At 55.4% G+C, this 20,396-nt stretch overlaps 2 protein-coding genes across 2 annotated transcripts; one reads left to right on the top strand and one right to left on the bottom strand.

Moving 5' to 3' along the window:
* Nucleotides 1–213: 213 nt before the first annotated feature.
* CH63R_10404 (TBC domain-containing protein) lies at nt 214–3,157 on the bottom strand (the record flags this gene model as incomplete). The annotated part of the gene is made up of 4 exons (XM_018305378.1): nt 214–276; nt 335–2,535; nt 2,596–2,941; nt 3,056–3,157. 4 exons carry the CDS (start codon nt 3,155–3,157, stop codon nt 214–216), a joined length of 2,712 nt encoding a protein of 903 aa, XP_018154802.1.
* A 4,152-nt stretch (nt 3,158–7,309) lies between these two features.
* On the top strand, nt 7,310–19,897 carry CH63R_10403 (HECT-domain-containing protein; the record flags this gene model as incomplete). Its single annotated transcript, XM_018305377.1, has 7 exons — nt 7,310–7,357; nt 7,424–14,648; nt 14,709–15,254; nt 15,315–15,377; nt 15,434–19,348; nt 19,405–19,749; nt 19,803–19,897. 7 exons carry the CDS (start codon nt 7,310–7,312, stop codon nt 19,895–19,897), a joined length of 12,237 nt encoding a protein of 4,078 aa, XP_018154801.1.
* Between the last annotated feature and the right edge of the window lie 499 nt (nt 19,898–20,396).

The raw sequence follows: 20,396 nt of genomic DNA, 5'->3' as shown, positions 1-20,396 counted from the left end.
TATCAAACATGAATGTCCATTTCTTGGATCCTCCTCCCCGGTTCCTTGTTGCCCCCATAGCCATCTTTGGCGCCCAGATGTGCGTTCGGCCAGCAAGCACACAACACAAACCTCTCCATACTTAATGGGAAGCCATAATTACTTTTTGTACATTAAGATGTTCAGAGAATTCTGCTTCTGGGTTTACCAGGATTGTACTTCGGACACGTCACTTCAGGCAAACTGTCGCTTGAGGTCCGTCCACTTCCGTGTAAGTGTCTCGTGCTGAGAGTTGATCTGTCATGAATGTCAGTGAATGGTGGTCAGTTTGAGGGGATGAGAAATATCTTCTCACCTCGGCATACTGCATCTTGGTCTGCACAAGCTCCTCCTCCAACTCTGCCATCTCCTTCTCCAACTTCTCGTTCTCCTCATGAACCTTCTGGTTGCGCTTCATGAGATCGTCGCGCTCGGCCTTCCATGCATTCTCGAGCTCTTCGGGCTGCTTCTGGATGACGTTACGCAGCTCGCGAACCTGTCCTTTGAGACTTTCGTTTTCATCCTTGAGCTCCTCGTTCTCGACCTTGGTGTGAACCAGTTCCGTAGCGAGGGCTGCCTGCTCGCTGTCATACGCCTCGACACGTTCCTCGAGCTTGCGCACCTTCACGGCAAAGTTGATGTTGGCGCTCCGCAACTGCTCGAGCTCTGCCTCACGTTCCTTTTCCGCCCTCGTTTTCTCTTCCCATTCGAGGGTGTAAGCCTTCAGGATCTCAGGGGTGATCTTCACATCGCAAGCATCCCTGACGAACTGGTCGGCGCGGTACACTTCCTTGTCCATGCTCGAACTGGAGCTTCCAAAAAAGCCGTTTTCCAAGATACTTCCGGCGCTCGGTGCCGTGTCGATATAAGCGTCGAATAGCTTGTCCTTAAGGAAGACTGTGAGCTGCTGCATGTCCGAGATGGCGAGCAAGTTGGCAACATTTTTTTGCATCAGGACGATGCCGAATCGCAGAATCGCCGACAGGCCCTCGGATAGAATCAAGTCGTAGATACGCAGCACAAGTTGCAGGGGGAAGCGGTAGGCAAAGAGCGTCAAGAACCACTGGGTAGCGTATAGATGCGGCGAGATGCTGCGGCGGCGGAGGTGGCAGTACAGAGCGGGCTCAAAGTCCTCGAGGAGGCGCTCAAAGATGTACAAGTTCTTGTGAAGACCGGGCATGTCCTGGATGAAGAGATCGCGTAGGTGATAATGGTTCATCAGTCGTACCAGCAGGCAAAATGCTTCCTCCTCCGACATATTGAACAGGAGCGGCATAACAAGGAAGTTCATGCCTTGGGCGTAGCCGACTGCCTCATCAAACAGAGCATATGCCTTGCAGACGCCGAAGAGGCCTTCTTGGAGCCCCGCCGCAGCCGCGTATTTGGAGAAGCTGGTTCTTGCGCCCAGATCCCGCCGAATGGTCTTCTCGAGCTTCTGCAGCATGGCGGTGTCCTCTTTTTGCTTCTTTTGCCTCGCCACGGTGGCCGCCTGCTGTGCCTTCAACACGGCCTCGGCGCTCTTCTCGTGGGGCGAGGGCATGCCGTTTGCGCCCGAATGCTCCGAATGAATCGACGACGCAGAAGAGTTGACAACATCATTCTGTATGCTGAGGTTTCCATTGCTTCCCGAACTGACGGTGCTCTGGCTGTTCCGATTGACTTCCTTATCAGTGCCTCTAGCCACCAGCTCTCTGTACATGATCTCGAGCTCTTCGTTGTTGCTCTGGGCCAAGACTTGCCAGATGACTCCTCGGATGGCGTTAGGAATACCGCTGGCTATAGCCCTGTTCAACTCCTCGGAGCTCGTTCGCGCAACGACCGCCGGACCTTCGTAGACGACAGACTGCCACAGATCCCAGTCTACCTGAGCATCCGACATATCAGATGGACCGGCCGAGACTCCAGATACCGTCCCTGGTGCCAATGCCGGGTTCGGGGTCGTGGGCAGTGGCGACTTAGGTGCCTGGTCGGCCCCCAGCTCCTTATCGTTGCCGATCTGTGCAGGAGGGGTGCTCAAACCCAGTCCTTTGGGGGGTGGAGCAGGTTTGTCGTCGTCGCTCGGCAATGTGATGCCCGCTTCTTCCCGTAGCCGCACCATCTTGAAGCGGTCTTTCAAGCTATGGCGGGGCACACCGCTGGCGCCGGCCCCCTCCTTCTCTTCATCCAGCCTGCCGAGCATCATCTCGGAGTTGCTTGTCAAAGTCGCGATGGAGCTGGCAGTATTGCGTCGAGGGGAGGCTTGAGGAGGAGGCGAGGTCTCCTTTTCCTTGCTTGTGCTGTTGCGGGACAGCCAGGAGAAGGGACTTGTGAGCTTCCTGGTCGGGGGCCCTGGGGGAGGTGGCAGTGCGGCAGAAGGAGCGGTTTGCGGAGGGGCCGCGGCTGGGACTATAGGGGATTTGGCGGGCGATGGCTCGGCTGGCGGCGACCATGGCATGGATGGGAGGGCGCCGGTGATGCTGCTAATGGACATCTTCTTGGGCGGGGGTTTCTCTTCGATAGGACTAATGGGTTTCGATTCTGTATTTAAACTTAGCATATTGACACACGTCAATCGGTTCATGCTGCGAGACAACAAACCTGATTCTTGCAGAGCAGGGTGGTCGTCGTCCAGCTTGATGTCGTCCAAATTGGAGGTGTTGGAGAGACGGTGGGATACGGGAGACGCCTTCCTCTTAATCTCGCTGTCGTCGTCGTCGCTCTTGAACTCTTCGTCGACAAAGTGGTTGGCTTCCTTTGCCGGTGATGGAGGGGCTGCTGCATCCTTTTCGTCTTCGATCTCCTCCTTTTTCGGGGGTTCAGGGTCCGTTTCCTCGGTGGGCGGCGGTTTCGAGACCGAAGGCGTCCTCTGGGTAAGGGAGCGGACTTCGGTCACCTCAGCTACTTCGGCGACGTCGACGGCGGCGTCTTCGAAAGCATCCTGCTGCTCGTACCGTCACGTTAGCAAACAATGCCCCTTTATGAAGGTTCTTTGCTGTAGCCTCTGCCCCAAGTCCGGGGTGGGTGGTTGATGTATCAAGGGAGGAAAGGGGACCGTTACATTCTCCTCATCTGAATCGGAGTCGGTCGAAAGTCTCTTGACTTTCGTTTCCTTTGTGACCTCGGGCGAAATGGTCGCAGCAGGGTTGTCTGGCTGGGACATGGCGAGGTTGAGAATCGTAGGTCAACTTGCGCTGACCTATGTTTGTGGGTTGTAGGTGTGAGTGTGTGTGTGCAGTTTGGTGGGATGGGCTTCTCTTTCTCCTCCAGCTAAGGTCGGACTTGTTAGTACCTCAGTTGGTGGCCATGGAGATGGGGGGTGGGCGTTCCAGCACTAAGGCAGGTAGGTAATGCAGGTTAGGTAGGGAGGCAGTTGTACACTTTGTCGTCTGTGCTGCTGAAGTATACTTTGTGGTACGGTGCTATGGTATTCGTGAAGTGCAGGGGGACGCTGGGGGGGCTTTGCTTTGTTGCTGTGATGATCTTGTTGGTGAGCTTGCCAGAAGAACGGACGACCGAGAGTAAAAAGACGAAGGGATCAGGATTGACGGGTCGAGGGTCGAGGTTAGTAGTCGAAGAACGGGTGTGGCGCGCAACGAGTTGCCCTTCCCTCCCTTTTCTTTTTTTCCCCTTTCTCTTCTGACCTGCTTCGGGTTGGGGGGAATGGGGAATTAATCGAAATCGAATGAAGCTGAGCCTCACCGCAGATGGGGGACAGGACCCTCCAGATGTATCGTCACAGCGCTACATAGTGGCACTGTACCTGCCTCCTACCCACCTACTTGACTGGGGACCTGGAGGCAGTCTGCCCGTACTGAGTAGCAGCGAAGTGGACAACAGTGACTGTGAAGTGAGCCCCATATGCGGATATCATTCGTCCACATCTTCAATGCTCAGCACCCTTGAGTCCTTGACATCCACCGTGAACATCTCTATAGGTGCATTCAAGACTGCGTTGGGGGCGGCCAGGGTACATTGGGGGGGAGAAAAAGAACGGTCGACCACTGATAGCTTAGCGCGCCGCTTACGGCACGGGATCGCTCTCTGTTTCGGGGGTCTGGATGCCGCGAGTTCATGTCCGGAGCTCAGAAAGCCAGCCCCCCGCACCCTCCCAGCCAGCCAGAAACACTGTCAAAATGCCATTAACGACAGGGGCGAGCTCTCTTCCTCGACGGGTAAACACTAAACAGGCCGCGGGGGCCAGGCAAAGGAAATTGGCCGGGATCGACGGGCAGGGAAGCTGTTGTTTCTTGATGATTGCCCAGCAACTCCTACGCCCTTTTCAGCCTCCCAGAAGCTTTTTCGGTTCATCTGGTCCTCTCGCTAAGTGACATTCCCTCAGGTGCGTGTCCGAAAGAATTGGCCCGCAACCCTGGATCTGAGGGAAGTGGTCCGATGTAGCGGTCTGGGTTTTCCAATAGCCTCCCCAATCTTCAGCAAAACAATCTCAAGGGTACGAGAACGTTTACTCTCGTACCCATAACAGCGGTAACCCCCGTCCCGAGTCCCGAGGAAGAGTACCGGTAAATGTTAGTTAGGCACTATGCCCTCCCTAATTAATGGACGCCTCAGGGCTGGGAAAGAAAGGGACGAGTCGACTGGTATAACGCCAACAAGAAGTGCCGCTGTACCACGTCTTCTTGTTTGTTTGTTGCTGTCTTGGCTCCTAGTGTCCTGGGCATGTGTGCGCGCCTCCCCGAGACGAGCTTGTCTTCAAACAGTCGTGTTCGGCCCAACAGCTGCTGCCCCTGCAGCCCCTGCAGCACAAGCTGGCCTCTTGGTTGGCATGATGGTTGAGTAGCCGAAGCAGAGCAATCGGGGGTGAGGGGGAAATGATGACAAGATACCTGCCCGGTACGTGTCATGTCTCGGCCAGCCGTCGTCGTCCTGAGTACACCGTTGGTAGCACTAGCCTTTCCCCATTGGTACAATCCTGATGTCCTCACGCCGTTGTATATCGGTAAGATCTCCTCGTCCGCCCTCCCCCCCCCCCCCCCTTTTTTCGACCTAGTCATCCGTACACCACAGTACCTCTGTACCTTACCTACACTAAAAGGTGCCGGCCGCCTGCAGGCCCGGCGTTACGCCGTTCGTCCGGTGTTCTGGTTGAGAACGGGGCCTCGGGGGACGACCGCACCGAGACGCCCTGGCACCGCTTCCCCTTTGTATATAGATAGAATCCGGCGTCAGGAGCGGCAGCCGTTGGACGGCAGTTGTCCCATCCGCCGTTACTGTTATCAAGCTGACATGGAATGCCTGGAATGGGCACCAGAAAAGAGCGGCGTCTGTAGCTCTCGGTGCGCAATCTGCATGCAAATCCTATTTTGGCCAGCCCTCAACCAGCCCAGGTCTGCAAGTCTCGAGACTCTGGAATGCCCCTAAGCCCCCCATGTTCTGCGTGTCACCCAAGTCTTTTGTTTCTAGCCACACACGGAGATGCCGCGATCGGTAGCACATCTACCACACAAAACTCCGAACGGTACTCAGAAGTGTAAGAGTCATCATAGGTTACATTTATTTAGCCATATTAGTATTGGTTGCTGCTGTTACGTAGCCCAAGACTGAACAATCCGCTTTTCCCTCAATTTCTCAACAGACAGGCAAGTGCCTTGGGTGTAGACTGTGCGACTAGGGCTGCGTCCCGGGCTTGTCTTGGACAGAGCTGACAAGTCACTCACACTGCCAGCGCACGGCATGCGAAGTGGATTGGCCCGAGGGCCCCTTCCCACATGGCTGGTTGTTGTAATGTTTCTAGCAGTACACGTTTGCCGGCGATGGATTTTGGTCACCATACAGTCATTGCCATCGCGGAAAGGTGTTGGCCCTTGGTGGCCTCTCAAATCGGCAGGCTACGCAAAGCATCTCAAGAGAACACAAGCTGGGTGCCAGAGCGCGAGACCCGGGTGCATATGCAACACAACGACAGCCCCACGATGACATCGAACCGTGCCTCTGACCTCCGGACACCCAGGTGGGCCTTGAAGACTGTTCAATATTTTCATCGCGGCCGACGTAGTTGAGTGGGGATTGCATCCTCGAGACTAATCCAAGGTTGGGCCGGTAGTTTTAAAATTCCACTTGTTCGAGGCCCGCATGTTGTCATACATCGTTGTTGTACGTAAAAGAGAGGAGGCGATGGTGAAGACCACAACAGATTCAGACTGGTTGTGGTTCGTTTTTCTCTTTGTCCACGCTCTGAGACCAACAAATTCAGTGATTAAACGGTTAGAAGCAACACTCAAGAGCAACGTATTCGGTTTTATGGGCCCAGTACGATGGTGTTCTCCCCTCAAACTCACTACCTTCTTCGGGAAATATTGACGTACAAGTCGCCATCTTATTTCGATGGGATAGACCTATGGTTGTTGACAACTGCCTTGCGGTACGTACCTCTGAACCAAGACGTTTTCTACGACGAGCCCTCCCCTCCCACTTCCTGACCGCGTCCTACCCGCGAGAGGTGAACCGTGCGTGCGCTCACATCCCCGCTATCCTCCTTCCTCCCGTCATACCGCTGCCACTGTTTTCCCATCGCCATCAGCACTGTCCATCACACTGAGGAATCGCACATCTTTACAGTGCGCAAAACACGTGCGCCAGCTAACTGCCCGCCTGCTCGTCCCACCCTGACTGACCGCCCACAAGGCGGCAGACCACCCGACGCTGACTTGCCAGCCAAAAAGTGAGGGCACTTTCATAGGAAGCTACCTCTACCTTCCTTGCTATTACGCAAAGGGCCCACTATAACCGCACCTACCTTTCCTTACCGATTTGACATCTGCAACTTCTTTTTCCACCACACTCTCCAACATCTCATCCCGCCTCTTACTTCCACCTCGCCCCCAATATCCCGACACTCGTTGCGACCGACGGCTTAATCGAACCTGCTACTTGTTGCTCGCCTGGAAAATACGAAGCCTTCTCCGAGCGACGCGCACCCACTTGACGCCGACGACGACGATTTGAACTCACCGGTATTGGCGAAGCTGTTGGTACTGTAGCCTGCAAGGACGTCCTGCACACCCGGCCTTGCACCTCTTTACCTTGGTGACCCAAGATTTCCCGTCGTCGCCCGGTTGGGGTTTCCCCCCCCTCAACTTTTCACTTGATCGGAAACCTTGACCTCTTCCTTTTCGTCCTCCCTCCTTGACTGTATATTATTCAAAGACAAGGACTTCCTCTTCGGTGACGCGTTCGTTCCGTTTGCGCCAGTGTCAACAATATCCCCGTTGCCCCATCAAGACTTTGCTTTCCGACCCGGGCTAGCTAGCAAGGCTGCACTTATGAACCTGCGGCCCTGCCGCGCTCGCCCACGATGGGGAAGATAACGAAGCAGATGCAGCCTAAGCATGCCGAGACTTTGGTAAGTTCACTCCGCCTGCCCTTTGTGTGTCCTCGTTTGGCGGCCAGCCCGGCTAATCGCCCGCAGTCTCCATGGCTCAAGGACTTCGTCACGTCGGCCTGCTCGACCCCTTTGCCTCTTCTCCCAGACCACCTCTCCAAGTTTCCGACGAGATGGCCTTTCCCGAGAGGCGATCTTTACCACTGGATCCCCCTCCTCAACCGATTCGACAACATCTTGGACTGCTTCTCCACCACGTACAATCTCGATCAGGGTCCCCAAAATCGCGATTTCAGTCGCGACCTTCTTCTTAATCAAGGCACCAAGACTGAATCATACGGTGACCAGATATGGGATGCCGAGGGCTTGTCCAAGCTAGGCTACGAGGATGATGGTGACAGGCAGCTTATTGAGGCTGTCCTCAAGTTCACCCGTACCCTCCTGGAGCACTGCGGCAACCGAAGCATCTACTCCAGCAGCATGGTGCTGAACAAGTTACTCAACACTACCGCCTTGTCAGTCCTCCTCGCCACTCTGCAAGTCAGCGCCGAGTTGGCACAGCGCTACCAAGCTTCTGTCAAGCGAATCGGTAGTGCCTCTAGAACAGTCAGCACGGCCTTGCTGGGCAATCACTACCAGATCGACCTCGACCGCGTACAAAATCTCGCACTGCCCTTCTCCAAGACTCCGATCGTTAGCCTTTCGGACTCGGCGGCCGTCGCCACGCCCACATCCAGCACCAAAGGCAAAGACAAGGTCCAGCCGACAAACCAGAAGAATGCAGCAGTTATGTTTGCCAACGATCTGGGGTCTGTTCTTACATCAGACAACGCCCGTTGGAATGGCTGGGGCGACATCAAAGTTCCTTACACAGCGTCGTCCGCTGCGAAAGACCAGCCCATCCCGGCCGCTTCAGATCGTGTTGCGTCGAGCATGCCTTCCACGCCCACCCCCTTAAGACGCAGCACAACGGCCGGATCACAGCACAACACCCCTCGCTCGGCTCGTCAGCCCGGGGCTGAAGATATTTCGCCCCTGAGTGTCCGGCAACCTGGTAACTTCGGCGAGCAAGCAAACTCCAGTCAGAGGCTGTTTGACCTGCCACAGTCAATCGTGGCATCTACCTCCATTTACGAGCTCCTTTCGCGGTGCCCCGAGGATATGCCGGCTTCGACAAAATACGATGTGCTCAACCGATTGCGAGTTGCCAAAGCGCTTCTGGGTGGTGCGGAGTCCCGGCAGCAAGCCCTTGCCGTCCGCTTGCTTGCCATCACGAACCTGGCGTACATTCACCCCGAGTCTACCTTCCTCGAAAAGGTACTGCGTCATGACAATGATGAAACTCGCCGTTATCAGCTGGCCTACCAATTGGCTGAACTTATCCACCCTCCGGCGGATGGATCCATCCAGGTGCCTCTCTGGCTCCAATCCATTGTTCTCGCCCTTCTTGAAGTCATTTCCAACTACGCGGCGAGATACCAAGATGTTTTGTCCGCTTTGAATGCCAACGTCAACCACGGCATCCTTCTGTATGTTATTCGCAAGGCAGTTGCAGGCATGAAGACGGACGAACCGGATCGCGGCATCCATACTACTGAGGTCGATCAGTGGCGCACCAACCTCTTCTCGCTGACCACCCACCTGGCAATGTCCACCAGAATCGGCGCTGAAATGGTTACCGCTGGACTCATGGATATCCTGGTGGAGATTCTCAAGATCAGGTCTGACGTTGCTCAACGCAATCAATCCATGATCTTGGCGTTTATTGACGGTCTGATCTGGTCGTACCAGAATGCCTTCCAGACATTCTTCAGCGGATCCGGTCTTGACGCCATATCCGACCTTCTCGTTACCACTGTAGCCGATGCAAAGCAGCTGGTTGAGTCTGGCCAGGGAAACAAGCCAGAACACTTGTGTCAGGTCGTGGATTATGAGATTCCCTACAATCAGCAGCAGACGCTGAAATGGGTTCTCAAGTTCGTTCATCACATGATGACGAACTCGTACAGTTACGGCGGGAACACCGACAGACTCCTGCGTAACCTTGTAGACAAATCAGAGTTGCTGGGCAGCCTCCGGGACATCATGCAGAACACGAAGCGCTTCGGCTGCGTCTTGTGGACTAACACGGTCGCGGTGCTAAGCGACTTCATCAACAACGACCCCACGAGCTTCGCCGCCATCTCCGAGTCTGGCATGATCGTTGCTTACCTGGAAGCCATCACCGGCCGCCCTGTTGCGTCTCAGCCAACCCTTCCGCCGCCGCAGGAATCGGAGGATCAAACAAGAGACAACACGGAGACGCAAACGGCGACGGATGGGGAACCCGAGGGCAACCGTGAGGGCAACGAAGATGAAAGCAGTCCCGATGTACTCAACGCCCCTGCGCAGATCGAGGCTGACACCCGCCCTCACCCACCCCCCGAGGATGAGTTGGCCACATCTCACGACACCCGTCCGCTGGCGCAAGGCATTTTGCCAGCCTCTGATGCCATCAACGTTGTGCCGCAGGTCCTCAACTCGATCTGCCTCAACAACGCTGGTATGAAAATGGTGGCATCTTCACGCGCCCTCGAGTCGTTCTTGGAAATATTCGAAAGCCCAGCTCATGTCAACACCATGGAAACCGATCCTCATCTTGCCAGTAACGTCGGAGCCAGCTTTGATGAGCTTGCCCGGCACCATCCCAACCTGAGACGTCCAATCTCGAATGCTGTCATTGACATGGTTGCTCGGGTGAGGTCTCTGGGTATCTACAAAGCCAAGACTGCCGGCTGGGGTGCGAAACTTCTCTTGGGCGATGGTGCACAGAAGCCCGCTGCCGCTGACGAGGCATTGAGGGAGCGTCTCGCTGCCCCTTCCACTAAGGGCAAGACATCGGAGAGCAGTGGCGACCCAGACATTGAAATGTCGGATGCAGCTGAAGCCTCAACTCGAAAGGCAACACTGGGCAGTGAAGAGCCATCCTCTTCCGTAACGGCCTATGATGACATCACGCCTTACGTCTACGCCCTGTCCAGCTTCCTTTCCGCCTACTTCAACAACAACACGCTGAAGGCCTACTTTATTAACCATGGAGGGATTGAGCTGTTGTTAGACGTCGCTGAGTTGCCCAGTCTCCCGCACGACTTCTGCGATTCGCACGCATCCCGGACGTTGCACTTGGTCATTTCCCAACTCGTTGAACAGTCTCCGGTCCTCGGTCTACCCTCCTTGCTTAGACGTGCCCAGGCTTCCGTGGAGGCGCTCAAGCCATTGGCCGAGTACACCAAAGACTCACCCTACTTTGGCCCATTCTTGACTCCTGATGACAAGTTGACCGTGGACCAAGTCCTCGATCTTGATACTGAGACGCAAGAAAGGATTTACAACGGCACCAAGATGGTCAAGGCTCTTCTCACCGCACAGTCGCTCATCAAGACGTTGTACGAGTGCTTCACGTCGTCACCGCGCTCCAACTCGGTTCAGCTCTATCCCATCAACGTGTTTGACTCCTATCTAGACTTGATCAAGTCACTAGGACCTCTTCTGAAGGCTGTCCTGGCGGAGGAAGGCGCAGAGCACAACGTTCTACCTCAACACTGGTGGGCGAAAAGACCGGCTCCCGGCAGCGACGTTATGGTCTCGTTTGGTGGGCCCGCTGGAGCTCAGACGGTCGGTGAGCCGGAGCCGGAGAACGTCACGGCGCCAGTTGAGCCCTCGGGCGCTACCCCTGGTGCCGTCCCATCGGCGGGTGTTGGCGCTCAGCCTAAAGGCCCAAGCAAGCAGGAGCAGGTGACACCTCGGTATCGTAACTACGAGACGCTTCGCATTCTCCTTCATTCGATGGTACCGTCAACGTTCCCCTTCTTTCAACAACTAGGCAAAGCCCTCTTCCCGAGACGCGAGCGCGATCCTTACTCTCGTCCGAAGCACATTGATCTTGCCAGGCAGCTGTCTGGCACGATTCTGGGACAGCTGGCTCCTTCAGTTAGTCTTGCTGAGCCTACGGCCAAGGAGTACCATTACTGGATCATCATGCTCCATACACTGACAGAGATGTTGATGGACTCTTCACGATCATCCAGCGATCGGTCATTCATCCTGGTCGTCATGCCGGTACTGGTAGCCTTCTTGGAGCAGGGCGGCTTCCTTGTTCTCACGGCCATGGTGCGCCGCTTCTCGGCCGAGATTTGCAAGGAAACTGGAGATTCTGATGCCGGGACCAGTGCTAGTGCTAGGGTTGCGTCATTCGGTCTCGGGAAGATCTTTGAGTTTTTCGCGGCTCTCGTCAACGGCAAGAACATCTCTGACTCATCTGCACAATTTGGCCTCTTGCCTCGCCCAATGGAGAGACGCCCCGAAGCCCCCATCTCTCAGCAAATCGTTGTGGATGTGCGAATGGCTGTTCTTCCGGTGATTCGTGAGACGTGGGAGTCCTCCTTGATCGAGAAACTACGGCCTGACACGGTGGCCAAGGTCATCGAAATTCTCAAGATCGTCTCCGCGGGCGACCACGAACCATCCCCTCGAGACAGGTCTGCTGTCGAGCTCTTTAAGAAATCACCAGTCCCGTTCAACTGGCAGGCTCATCATATCTTGATTGCCCAGCTTGTCGAAGACGGTGCTGATTTGGACCTAGCCCGCGAAGCTGTCTTCCGAGCTAATGGCAACCAACCATCTGCAACGGAGTACAGCCGCCTCCACAGGGCTGGCAAAGCAGGCCAACGCAACCCTGTGCCCCCCGAAGACGCCTACACCACCGGGCGACCTGGGCCATCTGGTGCCCCAGCTCAAGCTGAGGCGTCCGTACCGGCAGCTCCTGCCGACGCTGATGCAATGGCAGTCGATGTGGCACCCGAGTTCGCCACACCGGAGCTGGATCGTCTGCTTGGCGACGCCGTTCTTGGCGATCTAGGCGACAGAGCACCCACTGACTCGAGCGGCAACGGGAACGGAACCCCTGCTGCTGCCGCGGAAGCTCAACCCAGAACCGTCACCTCTGCCCCAGCGGCCGCCGAGGACCAGGCTCAGGCCGAGAACCGTCCGACAAACAAGGAGAATCTGGATAACGAACGGTCAAAGCTGCGGGAGAACCTCATTGACCGATCCCTTGACGTTGTCCGGGCTCACCCGCACTCGGCTATTGAGCTTTCTGAGCTCATCAGCGCAATGGTTTTCCGCCAGCAGAACGATGACGCTCGAGACGAAGTCGGCGCAACTCTGGCGAACGCGCTGACCTCTTTGTCCTTCGATGACAGCGACTCAAAATCCAACGGCACTAGCATTGCCGCATACGCTCACCTCCTGGCTCTCCTGATGCAGGACAAGAGCTTTTTCAAGTGCAACATCGATACTTTGAGAGAAAAGGTGGATGAGTATATCGCATTCCTCAACTTGAAGGTCCTCCCGACGTCGAATGAAGAGCTTCCGCCTTGGATTCCCTACATTCTTCTAATCGTCGAGCTGCTGCTTTCGCATGATGAGCAGCCTCTTGAAGCTCATTGGAAGCCTCCGCTTACCGACAGTGAGGTAACTGTACCGCCGGTGCTCCCACAGCGAGATCCGATTGTGTCGGACGACCAGCGAAACTCGCTTCTCGAAGCGATTCTTCGTCTGCTTCCCGTTCTCGGCAAAGAAGAGACTCTTGCAACGTCGGTACTCCGAGTCATTCTCATATTGACGCGGAAGCCATCCATTGCGCAAAAGGTTGGGGAGAAGAAGAACCTCCAACGTCTGTTTGTTATGGCCAAGCAGCTCGCTGGCGCAGGTGCGACGCGTCTAAAAGAAAGCAAGACGACCGGCAGCATCATGGCGATCCTGAGACACATCGTGGAGGACGAGGAAACTCTCAAGCAGATCATGCGCGCTGAGATCCGCAACTTGTTTGAAAATCCTCAGCGTACCCAGAGGAACCTGGATCTCAGCACGTACTTGCGCAACATGGCCCCCCTTGCCCTGCGTTCTCCGGATCTCTTCGTCGAAGTCACCAACGAAATGACCAAACTATCTCGTTGGACTCCAGGGAGTGAGGGTAGTAGCCGTGCCAATCAACTGGCACTGAAGGATCCCGAGTCCGCGGCCAAGGCCAACCCCACTGATAAGGACGCAATTGTCGAACCTGCTGTACAGGCCACAGAAGACCTTTCAATTCACGACGTCAAGCAATCAACGGAGACGGATGACAAGGAGATGGCGGATGCGCCGAAGCCGGTGGCTGAACTGAAGCGACCGGTGGTCGAAAACCCCCATGGCATCATCCACTTCCTCCTCTGTGAACTGCTCAACTACCGAGAGGTCGACGACAAGGAGTCCTCGCAGCCGGCTAAGGACCCCAAGGGCACTGCGTCGCCTGGCGCCATTACCGCAGAAGCTGGATCGCAAAACGCCGCGGCGGACAGCCAGGATGCTGCCGAGAACAAGGACAAGGATAAGAAGTCGTCCAAGCCGGTCTTCAAGGCTGAGGACCACCCCATTTTCATTTACCGATGCTTTTTGCTCAACTGCCTCGCCGAGCTCCTTCAAAGCTACAATCAAACGAAGGTTGAGTTTATAAACTTCAAGCGGAGCGCACCGATGCAAACCAACACGCCCGTCAAGCCTCGGTCGAATGTCTTGAACTACCTCATACACGACCTGCTTTGCCAAGGCAATCTTAGTGACAATGGAGACAGCATTCTGTCGAAGAAAAAGGCTGCTACATCTGCCCAGGCCCAGCAGGTTCTTGTTGCACTCGTGGCCAAGACTGGCGAAAAGGTTATTGACAAGACTCGGGATCGGTTCGAGTATGATGACGAGCCTGATTTGCTTTTTGTTCGCAAATTTGTCTTGGACACCATTCTCAAGGCATACGAACGCGCGGCAACGCCAGAGGAGCCCGTTGACACACGCTATCCCAAGATGCAGTGTCTAGCCGAGCTGATGAACCACGTCATTGGCGAGAAGGACAAGGAATCTACGTCCCAACGCACTCTCGACTCTGCGCAAGGCCGGTCTCAGGCGCAGTTGCGCAGAATGATGTATGAAAAGGGCTACCTCGACAAGCTGACTTCGTCTATCGCCGAGGTTGACTTGAGCCACGCCGGTGTCAAGCGTGCTATCAAATACGTCCTCAGAGTTCTTCGCGTCCTGACAGATACCGCAAAGGAACTGAGCCGCTCGCATGTCATTCCCTCGACATCCCTTCCTGAGAATGCGGAAGACGACATCATCTCAACGTCGTCCATGTCTGACATGGATGACGATCGAGAGGAGACGCCAGATCTCTATCGCAACTCGACTCTCGGAATGCTCGAGCCTCGCGGAAGCGACGACGAGTCTGACGATGAAGACGGTGAGCCCGCGAACCCATCCCCCTTCGATAATTGTCGAATGTTGCCTAACGTAAATACAGAAGACGATGATGAGGAGATGTATGACGACGAATACGGCGACGAGCTTGACTACGGCGACGAAGACGTGTCCGACGATGGTGAAGGGGGCGTCAGTGACGAAGACGAAGAGCTTGGTGAAATGGGTGAGATTGAGGGTCTTCATGGAGAGCCTGGCGTCGTTGAAGTCATCATGGATGAGGATGATGATATGGACGAGGATGACGACGAACTCAGTGAAGACGACGAGATGGATTCCGATGACATGGAAGACATGGATGACCACGTTGACATCGTGGAAGAGATCGTCGACGAAGACGGCAATCCCATCGAAGATGACGGTGCCTCGGATTGGGAGAGCGAGTCGGACGAGGAAGAAGACGAGGATGATGAAGATGTCGACTACGAGGCCGAAGCTCAAGAGCTCGAAGAAGCTCATATGCACGGCATGGAGCCTGGCGATATCATTGACAACCTCGCCCGGGCAGTTATGGATCCTGAAGACTACGAGGGCGACGATATGGACGACCTCGGAGATCACTACATAGACGACGGCCGTGACGAAGATGGTGAGAAAACGAACTCATTCTCTTCTTTTTATCCGAAGGCCCTACTAACTTTGCTTCCAGACGACGAGGACGACGATGAGGACATGGAAGAAGACGAACTCATCTATGATGAGGACTACCCTCGTAAGTAAATCACGCACTGCGATTCGCCACGATGACTAACTATTTTCGTTCTCCAGATGACCACCCGCCCCCCAACCTCCCATCTGCTCTTGGATGGGACACCTTGGTTGTGGAGCCATTCGGCGGCCATCCTCATCAAGCTCACCGTCACCGCCATGGACACCGCAGCCCGTTTCCTCCAGGTTTCATGGTTGGCGGTGGTCGCGATCCCCTTGGGGACTTCCGAAGCTACTTCTCCCCCCGGCACAGACCGAATGCGGTGCCTAACAATGCCGACGATGGTGTCAACCCTCTCTTGCGTCGAAACGGCCAGGGCCGCGATGCGTCCCCTCGCCCTGCGCCTGGTTCCGGCTTGATTGGTCTGCGTCTGCCTCCAGACATTTTCGGCCCTGCTGGGCAGCATCTATCTAACAGCCCTATTGCCATTCTGAACGACTTGGTTGCGTCTCTACCGGTTATGCGTCATGGCCAGTCTGCAGTCCATCTGTCTATCACCCAGAACGGACGTGGCGAAGTGAGAGAATACCACGTTGCACCCCGTGATGCCAGAGCGGACAACCGCCGCGAAACCACCTACCACGAGCCTCAACAAGCTGTTGCCTTTACACCCGAGACAACGTTTGAGCGTTACCAGGAAGAGGCCCGAATTGTGTTCGGCGGCGCTCACTTTGTCGAGAAAGCCCAGAAGCTTATCAACATCATCCTTTCAAAGCTGGTCCCTCCTGCCATGGAGTTTGAGAAGAAACTCAAGGCTGAAGAAGAAGAGCGACGCAAGGTTCGGGAAGAGGAGCGCAAGAAATTTGAGCAGCAGCAAGAGCAAGCAAAACGGGAAAAGGCAGCCAAGGATGCCGAAGAAAAGGCTCTTCGCGAGAGAAAAGAAGTGGAAGAGCGCGAAGAGCACGAGCGCGTGACTGCTGAAGCTGCAGCCGCTGCAGGTGTGAACGATGCGACGTCTGCTCAAGGAAACCGCCCGGAAGCGGCTGTGTCTCAGGCCATGGAAGGTGTCGAGACACAGGAAGCATCTGCACCCTCCGCAGAGGACACCGTTGATGACGGTAGCCGTGTTCTGACAACAATCCGAGGCGAGGAGGTCGATGTCACCGAACTTGGCATTGATCCCGAGTATCTCGCTGCCCTGCCAGAAGAGTTCAGGGAAGAAGTCATTGCGCAGACTGTCAGCACTAGACGTTCACAGGCCCGGGATGAATCTGCCACTGGCGAACAAGGCGAGGTCTTCCAAGAATTCCTGGATGCCCTCCCCGAAGACCTGCGTCTGGAAATCGTTCAGCAAGAACGCCAAGAAGCGCGCCGACGGGAGCGAGACGAGCAACGCCGCCAGGTGGCGACTGCAGGACAGGACCAGATTGCGGTCGACATGGACCCTGCAAGCATCCTTTTGACCTTCCCCCCCGAGTTGCGCCAGCAGGTACTCATGGATCAGGGAGAAGACATCATGGACCATTTGCCTCCCGAAATGGCCGCCCAAGCCCGCCTACTCGCCCAACAGCACAGCGTTCATCCTGCCGCCACAGGCAGAAGCCCGCCTGTGGTTGCGCGTCGCCCAGGTGCGCCGCCGGCCGAGTCCGGAGAAACTGCCGATAACAAGGTCCAGCGACGAACCGTAGTACAAATGTTGGACAAGGCTGGAGTCGCCACTCTTCTCCGTCTAATGTTCATTGCCCAGATCGGTTCCATCCGCAACTACCTGTTTAGTGTCCTGGCCGATGTTTGCGAAAACCGACAGAACCGCCTGGAGGTGATCAGCACCATCCTGTTGATTCTCCAAGAGGGAAGCACAGATATGGATGCTGTTGAGCGCAGCTTCAGCCAACTGTCTCTCAAAGCCAAGAAGCCAAAGGACAAGGATGCGGACCCGAAGACTCCTCAGAATCTTAAGCGCACTCTGACGTCCCTGAGCACCGCCGTACAACAACAGTCCAACTCAGAGATCTCGCCGCTTATGGTGGTCCACCAATGCCTAGATCTTTTGCAAGATCTTTCGACGAAGAACCCGCACATCCCGATGCTTTTCCTGACAGAGCATGAGGCAGTAGGGTCCTCTCTCAAGCGTACGCTCAGCCGAAAGGGCAAGACCAAAGATTCCAAGGCACACAAGTACGCGATCAACTCCCTGCTCAGTCTTCTTGACCGAGACTTGGTTATGGATAGCTCGGTCGTAATGGCGTACCTGGCCGACCTTCTTAACAAGATCACCGTGCCCCTGGCAACCATGGAACGACGCCGCCGCGAGGCCCTGGAGAAGGCCGTCCGGGAGGCAAAGGAGAAGGCTGCGGAGAATGCCGTAGAGGCTGGCGATACTTCTATCGCAGTCGACCAGCCGGCAAACAACCAAGCTCCCGAGGCGACGACTGCCGATGCAGGTGCCAATGCCGAAAACAAGGAATCCAAGGTGCCGAGTGCCGAGGCAGGCGCACATTCGGAGAACTCCAAGAGCAACGACAAGGCAGATGCGAGCCAGAAAGCACCTCGACAAATGCAGGTTCCCGTCATCCCGCCACACAACCTGACGCTTGTTATCAAGATTTTCGTCGCCCGCGAGTGCAGCTCCAAGACCTTCCAGAACACTATTTCGGCCATCAAGAACCTCTCTGCCATTCCCGGCGCCAAGGCTACGTTCGGACAAGAGCTTGTCCGACAAGCCCGTGTGCTGAGCGAGAACATTGTGGCGGATCTCGATGAGCTTCTTCCCCACATCGAGAAGGCGACGTCCGGAACCGAGATTCAAGGTGTTGCGCTTGCCAAGTTCTCCCCCGGTGCTTCCGAGCAAAACAAGCTGCTCCGCGTTCTCACCGCGCTGGACCACTTGTTCGACAACAAGAAGAAGAATGACAAGGCGGACGAAGAGGCGGAGACGAGCATCAATGAAAAGCAGGATCTCGTCACGTCCCTTTACCACAACTCGACCTTCTCGACGATGTGGGAGAAATTGAGCGCCTGTCTCAGCGCCATTCGTGAGAGAGAGAACATGGTCAATGTGGCTACCATCCTTTTGCCTTTGATCGAGTCTCTCATGGTCGTCTGCAAGAATACTGCTATGAACGATGATCCGCAGGCGCCGAACCAGACAAGCAAAGAGATGCTGCTGTCCAGCCCGCCGCCAGAGAACCGCATGGCTGGGCTCTTCTTCACCTTCACTGAGGAACATCGGCGAATCCTGAATGAGCTGGTTCGCAACAGCCCCAAGCTTATGTCCGGAACCTTTGCGCTTCTAGTCAAGAACCCTAAGGTGCTCGAGTTCGACAACAAGCGAAACTACTTCAACCGCAGCGTGCACAGCCGTTCCAGCAACAATCAACGACCGTCGTTCCCGGCTTTGCAGCTCTCTGTCCGTCGCGAGCATGTCTTCCACGACTCCTTCAAGTCCCTCTACTTCAAGACCGGCGACGAGATGAAGTATGGCAAGCTCAACATCCGCTTCCACAACGAGGAGGGCGTGGACGCTGGAGGTGTGACGCGCGAATGGTTCCAGGTCCTGTCAAGGCAGATGTTCGATGCCAACTACGCCCTCTTCATTCCGGTCTCGTCCGACCGCACCACGTTCCACCCCAACAAGCTGAGTGGCATCAACGACGAACATCTCATGTTCTTCAAGTTCATCGGGCGCATCATCGGCAAGGCCCTGTATGAGGGCCGCGTACTTGACTGTTACTTTAGCCGCGCTGTCTACAAGCGCATCCTTGGCAAGTCCGTCTCCGTCAAGGACATGGAATCCTTTGATCCCGATTACTACAAGTCCCTCGTTTGGATGCTCGACAATGACATCACAGACATCATCACTGAGACATTCTCGGTCGAGGACGATGAGTTCGGCGTCACTCGGACTGTCGATCTGTGCCCCAACGGCCGCGACATTGCTGTCACCGAAGAGAACAAGCACGACTACGTGCGCTTGGTTGTGGAACACAAGCTGTTGTCGTCTGTTAAGGAGCAGATGGAGCACTTCTTGAAGGGTAGGTTTGCATCCTCACGACAGAAAACGGTGCCGTCCCGCTAACAATGTTGCCAGGCTTCCACGACATCATTCCCGCGGACCTCATCTCCATCTTCAACGAGCAGGAACTGGAGCTGCTCATCTCAGGATTGCCCGACATCGACGTCGACGATTGGAAGAGCAACACGGAATACCACAACTACACCCCGTCGTCCCCGCAGATCCAGTGGTTCTGGCGAGCAATCCGCTCATTTGACAAGGAAGAGCGAGCCAAGCTATTGCAGTTCGTGACGGGAACCAGCAAGGTACCGCTCAATGGATTCAAGGAGCTGGAGGGTATGAATGGTGTCAACCGCTTCAACATCCATCGAGACTACGGCAACAAGGAGCGACTCCCCAGCTCCCATACATGCTTCAACCGTAAGTTGTCCTTTTGAAGACACCGCAGGGCCAGGACTAACGCATGGATGTAGAACTTGACCTCCCTGAGTACGAGAGTTACGAGATGCTTCGCCAACAGCTCATGAAGGCCATCACAGCGGGAAGCGACTACTTCGGCTTTGCATAAGATGGGAGCGAGCACACATAGATAAACGGGTTTGTGATTATGTCAGCATTTGCATTCCGGAGGGCAGGCGACACAGGATACGGCAACGATGGGTGAATGGATGGCTTGTGTGATAATCGAGTGGAAGTGCATCGTTATCGCACGCAGGACCACGCGTACATATGGCAGTCACCGTGGCTGCGCTCAGACCAGGGCGGCTTGAATCTGGTTTCGCTCATTTCTTTCTTATGATGTTTAGGCACTCCAACACGAGACACTGGCTAGGTTCTCGGCGGAGTGCAGGCCGCTTGGAACCACAGCCGGTTGCTCATTGCGCGGGTAGTCCAATAGTATTATGTAGAGTACCTAACAAGAAGCATATCCATCATGGCAGGTCGTTATCCATGACGGGAAGGGTGCATTTTATGGATGTGTGGTTCATGCTGATCAAGTTCCAGCTAGTGAGTGGTAAGCCCTCCCGGTCGTTTCCGAATCACCAAACTCCAAGATAGGTAAGTAC

The sequence above is a fragment of the Colletotrichum higginsianum genome (assembly GCF_001672515.1).
Source record: "Colletotrichum higginsianum IMI 349063 chromosome 7 map unlocalized unitig_7, whole genome shotgun sequence".
Lineage (NCBI taxonomy): Eukaryota > Fungi > Ascomycota > Sordariomycetes > Glomerellales > Glomerellaceae > Colletotrichum > Colletotrichum higginsianum.
The sequence above is the reverse complement of the archived record's forward strand: the minus strand, read 5'-3'. Positions and strand labels throughout refer to the sequence as shown.